This window comes from Apium graveolens, chromosome 5, assembly GCF_009905375.1.
Source record: "Apium graveolens cultivar Ventura chromosome 5, ASM990537v1, whole genome shotgun sequence".
Classification (NCBI taxonomy): Eukaryota; Viridiplantae; Streptophyta; class Magnoliopsida; order Apiales; family Apiaceae; genus Apium; species Apium graveolens.
Genome location: NC_133651.1, coordinates 212,699,100 through 212,706,814, shown reverse-complemented (window position 1 = coordinate 212,706,814; position 7,715 = coordinate 212,699,100). Strand labels below are relative to the sequence as shown.

Sequence of the window (7,715 nt, the reverse complement as noted above, 5' to 3'; positions counted from 1 at the left end):
CATGGTTGTCGAATAGCAAGGGGGGCACCGTCTATATCTCATCTTTTGTTCGCTGATGACTGCTATCTTTTTTTCAGAGCTAATGAAGGGGAAGCAAATACAATGATGAGTATATTACAGAGGTATGCAACAATTTCTGGGCAGGTTATTAATTTTGACAAATCTGCAATTACTTTTTCACGAAACACGACGGTGGCAAATAGGGAAGTAGTGTGTGCAAGGCTGGGTGTACAGGAGAAGGAAAACCCTAGGAAGTACTTAGGTATGCCTATGACAGTGGGTAAAAATAGGCACTCTACTTTCAGTTTTTTGATTGATAGGGTGGAGCACAGGTTGCAAGCGTGGAGTGCACAGAGTATTTCTAAGGCAGGTAAAGTCACTCTCTTAAAAACAGCGGCTCAATCCATTCCTAACTTTTGGATGAGTTTACTGTTGATCCCTGGAGAAATATGTGATAAGATTGAGAAGTGGATGAACGCTTATTGGTGGGGTGGTGGTGGGGAGAGGCGTGGTATTAGGTGGATGTCCTGGGAGAGGTTATCTGAGCCTAAAGAAGCTGGAGGATTAGGGTTTTGAAAGCTTAGAGAATTCAATATAGCCATGTTTTCCAAACAGGCTTGGAGGTTAATTAATAAAGCAAATCCTTTAGTTACAGAAATTATGAAGGCCATGTATTATCCTAGTAAAGAATTTTTGAATGCGGAACTGGGGATGAATCCATCGTATATGTGGCGTAGTTTATTAGCATCTCAAGAAGCTGTAAGTCAGGGGTGCAGAAGAAAAATTGGGGATGGTAGAGATACATTTATCTGGCATATTCCATGGCTGCCTTGTGAGGTTAATGGGTTTATGACGAGCCCAATGCATCCGGAGTTGGAGAATAGTACAGTTAATGGTTTAATTTCAGAAGATCATAACTCATGGGATTTGGATATCGTCCATGATTTGTGTAATGAGCGAGACAACAAGTTGATACAACAGATTCCCTTACCTGCTATTAGTCGTATGGATTCATGGTACTGGCTACTGGATAATAAAGGGAAATTTACAGTACGAAGCTGTTATAGGAAAATAAGGGGAGAAAGTGGTGGTCTAGAAGGTGGGTTTTGGAAAAAAATGTGGAGTTTGCAGTTGCCTGGAAAGATTGTGAATTTCTTGTGGAGAGCATGCCAAAATGTACTGCCTACAATGGCTGAGTTAGTGAAAAAACAAGTGGATGTGAATATGTTATGTGGTTGGTGTATGCTACATGTGGAGGAAGCTGTTCACACATTATTCACGTGTAGTTTTGCTCGTACATTATGGACAGAGGAGGGACTACATGAGATGACAAATGTGGATGCTGGAATGACAGTGAAGGATGTTTTGAAGAGAGAATTCATAGATGGTAATCGAGAGAAATGGGTCAAAATTGGGCTACTGTGCTGGGGTTTGTGGACGAGACGTAATATGTGGATCTGGGAAAAGAAGCCAATGTCTGTATTTGGTGTGCGTTCTATGGCAATGAGCTTGCTGCAGGAATGGCAACAAAGTCAAGAGAATGCAGGGAAAGGTAATAAGGGAATGCAACAACGGAATAGGAAGTGGTGTAAACCACCTGAGGGTTGGGTTAAAATCAATCTGGACGCTGCTTGTCAAAATCAGATTGGAGAGATAGGAGTTGCTTGTGTAGCTCGTGATGATCGAGGAGAATTCTTACGAGCAAGGAGTAATAGGGTTCATGGGAGTATGCAGGCTAGGGAAGCAGAAGCAAGGAGTTTAAAGGAGGCGTTATTATGGACTCATACTTGGAGAAAACAAAAGTGTATCTTTGAATTGGACTCGAAGCTGGTGGTTGACGCAATTCATGGTGATAGAGGAAATTCAATTTTCATGCTATTATAGAGGATTGTGTCGAGATTTTAAAACACTTTGAGGAAGTGTTAGTAGTGTTTGAGTATAGGTCTGCGAATAATGTGGCTCATTTGTTAGCACGAGCTGCGTTTTCCAGTCTAATGGAGTGGTATCAAACTGCTCCTAAATTTATTCGATGTAACCTTATTTCGGAAGCAAATTAATATACGCAAGTGCATTTTTTCAAAAAAAAAAAGTATAACTTATATGTGTCAAGCCCTCTTGAGAGTTTACATCATCAAATCTATGTGTCATCAATTTTGCTAATGTCATCTTCTACTAAATACCTCTCCTTATTTAATTTACTTTTAACCTCTATCTTTCATTTATTATCTCAACTAATTCTCTCTCTTACCCGTTTTTCAATCTCATTTCTCTCAACATATTTCTCGTTCTCTTTCTTCATCATTTTTATATTCTTAACTTAATAATTTTTAATAGTTTTATTTTTTTCACTAATTTTATCTTATACAAAATTAATTTTATTTACACCAATACTCATTATTATACTTTAATATTTAATAAAAAGTGATAATCAATATTTGTAGTTTGGGTAATATTATTTTTTGAATTTCTGTATTTATAATTTTATTCTACTTTCATTATCATGTATTAAAAATATTATATTAATATATATAATTCAAATTAAGCTATTCAAAATAAATTTGAAAAATAATTTATAATATAACCGGGTATTGGTCCGGAACTAATCTATTTTTTTAGAAATAAATGAGAATTTAGAAATGGAATACATAAATAAATTCAAAAGTTAATGGAAGAGTTGTTAGGGGTAATCCCAATAATAAAAATTTAAAAAGAGAAGCCTTTGTATTGTGTACAAAAAATGGGATCACTTTCAAATTACGACTAGAACTCCTCCTATGCAATGCACACATAGGATAGGATAGGAGAGTATTATAAATACAAACACAACCTTACTTTCCGTGCAAATTTCAATCAAACCCTAACCCAAACCCACACTCATCCTTCTCCTCCCAATTCAATTCAATACAATCACAAACAAATGGCGGATTCAAAACCCGTAAACAACAACGACCCTAAATCCAACGAAGAAAACCCTTGTCCCAATCCCTCCCCAGCTGACCCCCAGTCAAACGACGTCGCTGCAATGAATACAGGCCAAGATAACAACAACAATAATATCAATAACCAAGAGAGACAGAGTAGAACTCCTTTCACAGACCTTAGTCAGGTTGATGCTGATCTCGCTCTCGCCCGTACTTTACAAGAACAGGTCTGTGTGTATATCCTCTATCTAAAGTTATTATTTTTAGTTTTTCAATTTATAACTATTGATATGTGCTTTGCCTTATTTGATTGATTTGTGATTTTAGGTGCATTTGAACAAACAATTTATGTAAGTAGCCTAGATTTTTATTTTTTGAGATTGTGTAGGAATTTAATGGTGAATGGTACCGGTGCTCGGTTTCTGTATGATATTTTAAAGTTTTCGTTTTGCCTTAATGTTGTGATTTGCTATGGGGGGTTATGTGCCTAAAGCGTAATTCATTTGTGTTTTGAGGTGCCTTTGAATAATTTTGAATTAATGAAATTTAGAGTAATAACTTGAGTTTTTGCAGTACTAGTTCCTATAATTTTTTATTGTAGTTTAGAATTCAATGTTGTCCTTTTGATTTGCCAAGGGAGTGATTTGCTAAATGTCCGCTAATGATTTCTATGACACAACTGTGATCCTAAGAATGAATTATTTACTAAATTTTGAGTAGAAGTTTCTTTTATTTATTTCGCAGCAAATTATTGTTAACAACTTTTTGTTAACATGTGTGTGTGTGTGTGAAAAATTATCGTCTCTTTCAAGAGAGTGTTTGAATCTTTATCTTGCACACAGAATATTTTCCCTTTTGTATAAGTTCCTGATTTTATCACACATTTTGTATCAATTATGTAAAATGCTTAATCTATATGGGTTTTATGATGGCATGCTTGATCTATTCTTTGTTGGAACAGGAAAGGGCCTATATGATGATTAGAATGAACGGGGATGTAAGTGATTATGGAAGGTGGGAGTCTGGAAGCTATGTGCCTGAGGATGATGATCTTGATGATCATAGTGAAGATGAGTATGAAGGTTCTGATGCAGGAGATGATCATGAGCATGATATTGACCATGAGTCTGAAGATTATGATGATGAAGTAGATGCATTTGATGTGCATGCTCGTGAAGATGGAGATCATGACGACAACCCTAATATTGAATTAAATCCTGCTGATTTTCCAGATGATGAGGCCTATGCAAGAGCCCTACAAGATGCTGAAGATCGGGAAATGGCTTCCAGATTGCTTTCCCTATCTGGGATAAACGAATGTTAGTGTCCTACTTATTTGTTATTACTTCAATTCTTATATTATAATCTTGCTCTAATGCTGCGATTTTTGTGACTGATTGAATTTTTACACAGTGGTAGCAAGTGGATCTGAGGAGCTAGAAGATCATGGTCGTAATTCTCAGGTAGTAGTTTGTTGATGTCTGGCTTTAGCTTTACTATCATATCAAGAAAATTCTTTTTACTCGTGTTGGCCCACTAAAAATTTGCAGGAGTAAATTGTAATTGCACATTTGTACTCTATACTTTCTTTATTGGTCTTCATATACTATAATTTCTTTCCGAAGCTAGGCTAGATGCATAATTTTGTCAGGGATTTTTATGTTTTATTTTGATTTACTTCATCTTAATATATGTTTGTATTACTATTGTTGGCCATTTTCATTATTTATGAACTTTGTTGAGTTGATTTTGTGGATCACTTTGTTCTTAAATCTTTCAGGATGCTTGGGAGGAGGTTGATCCAGATGAATTGTCATATGAGGTTTGTTGCAGTGTCCGGTAACTTGAGTAGTTTCGAAAGTAATAGCAATATGTTCTAATATTGCATTATGTGCTTCTCTGTTTTAGGAATTAATTGCACTGGGTGATGTAGTTGGAACTGAGAGTAGAGGGTTGTCTGCTGATACGATAGCCTCTTTGCCTTCAAAGAGTTTCAAGATGCAAAACAATCAAGATGGAAACGTTGAATCGTAAGTATGCTTGGTTATTTTCCTACATTAAGTTGTGTACACGGTGCTCATGTCAATCTGCAATTGTGTTTCAGGTGTGTAATTTGCCGGCTGGATTTTGAAGAGGGAGACACCTTGACTGTGCTTGCGTGTAAACATTCGTACCACCCAGAGTGCATAAACAACTGGTTATGTATAAATAAGGTACTACATATCAAAATTTATTTGTTTTATACTGCTGTTATTTGTATCTGTAAGATGAGACCTGCTGGATGTCTCTGTCTACTTTTGATTTCGTGAACTTTTAAAAAGGAAAAGATATCAATGTGTCTGTCGTTTCTGAGACCGGCTTTCTAATTATTATACTTAACTACTTAAGATCTTAACGTTATTTCATCTTATTCTCCGAGATGATATTTGTATCTAACATCGTTTTATTGAAATCACTGTAGTTGTCGTTTTGAGTTCTACGTTTTTCAATTCTAAGATTTAAAGTGGTCATGAGTTTCTCTCCATATGTGCTCTCTTTTATTCTATTGACTTGTATACATAAAGTTTTCGTTATTAGCCTGGCGAAGTGTGGTTCATATCTGCGAAGTATAAAAGGAAATGTTATACTTTCTTTAGTCAGAAAATGATGATAGGAAGGCCACTGGGGGAATATTGAGTGTTTTTTTACCTCATTTTTCCAATTCTGCCAATCCCATAATAATTACAACAATGGATATATATCATACTTGTTAAATACCCTTAATACTATAATACACATTGTCCTGACCTCAGGTGAGGCGCCTCTATTATTACCAGTGTATACTTAGGTTAGTGAAATGATCGATTGTCCATGATTTAGCCTTTTCTACTGTTTAATCTGCTTTGCTTTCTTGTAAATGAAATATTAATTTTAATCTCTTTCTGTCTGTCTTAGAGAAAGGAAGATAATTAGTACTTTTTATTTTATTTATTTAGAAACAGTTTTTGATTTTTTATGCTGAATTCGGCAGAAGAGTAATAAGTTTATAATTTTAGATGCAACTGGCAGACATCATCTGTTTGTGTAATTTAGCCTTCCATGGATCAATTATTGAACGTGGTTAGTGGCGAGACATTTGTACTACGTAATTAGTTCTAAACTTCTTTCAGATGTGAGAATGGTTATTGTTACAATGTTACTACATCATCATTGGAGTAGGTTCACTTTTCCCTTCACAACTGTCAAGTGTCAATACTGCATACTAGAGTGGTTAGGATCTATGACAAAATTCAACTTGTATACTTCTTATCTTTACATAGATAAACATTATTTATATGTTTGTGTGTAACATTTTGGATAGAACTAATAGGTGGATATGGCTGTAGGTTTGCCCGGTTTGTAGTGCTGAGGTCTCCACATCAGGAAACAGCTAGCAGAGATTTGGATGATGATCTTCAGCTCCAATTTACTAAAAACATGGTGTAAGATGGGCAGAGAACAGAAGTATTTCGCTTGATCTCTAAATTATAGTGCTTCTTCTTGGCATGAAGACTACATTTCGGTTTTTGCATGCATTCTTGGTACTGCCCAATACCAATATTCTCAGACTTTGATATTGCCTAGAGTTGTTTATTGTTCGTTACATTATTCATGGTTTGGTTGTCATCATTTCTTTATATTTACTTTAACTCCCATGCACAAAGCATGATTTATACTAAAATTAAAAATAAGTATTACAATGCAAACTCTTTTTTAAATATATAAATCCAATGATTTATGTAATTTGTATTGCTATGTGGTTATGCCTGTCATTTGAAGCATTGGACACGATGAGATGTATGCACGTATTTTAGTGATGTCTGATACTCTAGTCTCTAGGTAACTTAAGATTGTAAAGGATTAGCAATTTTGTGGGATAAATAGTTTTGTGGGTATTTATAGCGTGTGCTCACTGCTCATGAATACATGGTTTATGCAATTTTTGTTAAAGATGTTTGACCCGGACTTCATTAAATTCGTAGTTTGAACATTAACATATGATTGTGGTTTTTATTAATGTTAACTAGAATTTCTTTGTAATAATTGAAAGATGTTCAAACACTAGAAATAATTTGATAAAATTTTAAAATGTTCAGACGTAGGATTTGATTAATGAGTACTTCAGCATAGTTCCAGTTCAAACATCTTTAGCATCAAGATATACATAAAGGGGCCTTGGAATGAATTGGGGCCAGTTGACATTTTTCTTTAAGAAAAAATAATGTTATAGCGTTCGACGAATAAGAATTTCTTGAATTTATGGTTTAAAAAGGGTAGAAAAAAGATGTTATAAGTGAAAAAGTATGATATTATTTTTAACAGAAGTATATTAAAAATAATTGTTAATAATGTGCCAAATTGGTATTCAAAATGAATCTGAAATATCAAATGCCAGATGTGAACTTTAAATTAAATTAATTAATAATAACGGGTCCTTATCCTTTAATCCACATAAATTTAACCAATAACATTCTCTTAAATTGTCAGGTCAATATTATCACATTATCTTTTGATCAAATTTTGGTAGGTTTACGGTGCGGTTTGGTGTGATTTTTAGTATTAACCGTAGTCAAACCAATACATACGGTTCGATTCGATTAATTGCTATTAACCTCCGCCAAATCATTTAATACGATTTTTCGGTTTCGATTAACCATTCATCGATTTCGGTTTTTATTCAGTTTTTTATACATTTTTTATTTGTACGGTTTTTTGTTGGTAATGTATTGGATAAAAAATAACATCAAGTTAAATGATAATATTACATTAATCACT

At 34.5% G+C, this 7,715-nt stretch overlaps 2 protein-coding genes across 2 annotated transcripts; both read left to right on the top strand.

The window, feature by feature from the left end:
• Positions 1–600: 600 nt before the first annotated feature.
• Positions 601–1,884, top strand: LOC141660659 (uncharacterized). Its single transcript, XM_074467645.1, has one exon. The coding sequence runs from the start codon at positions 601–603 to the stop codon at positions 1,882–1,884; it is 1,284 nt and encodes a 427-aa protein (XP_074323746.1).
• An 869-nt stretch (positions 1,885–2,753) lies between these two features.
• On the top strand, positions 2,754–6,683 carry LOC141724789 (E3 ubiquitin ligase BIG BROTHER-related-like). The gene is made up of 7 exons (XM_074527057.1): positions 2,754–3,148; positions 3,883–4,240; positions 4,335–4,384; positions 4,702–4,743; positions 4,830–4,951; positions 5,026–5,134; positions 6,287–6,683. The coding sequence occupies exons 1-7, from the start codon at positions 2,918–2,920 to the stop codon at positions 6,332–6,334; spliced, it is 960 nt and encodes a 319-aa protein (XP_074383158.1). The 5' UTR covers positions 2,754–2,917; the 3' UTR covers positions 6,335–6,683.
• The last annotated feature ends 1,032 nt before the right edge of the window (positions 6,684–7,715 follow it).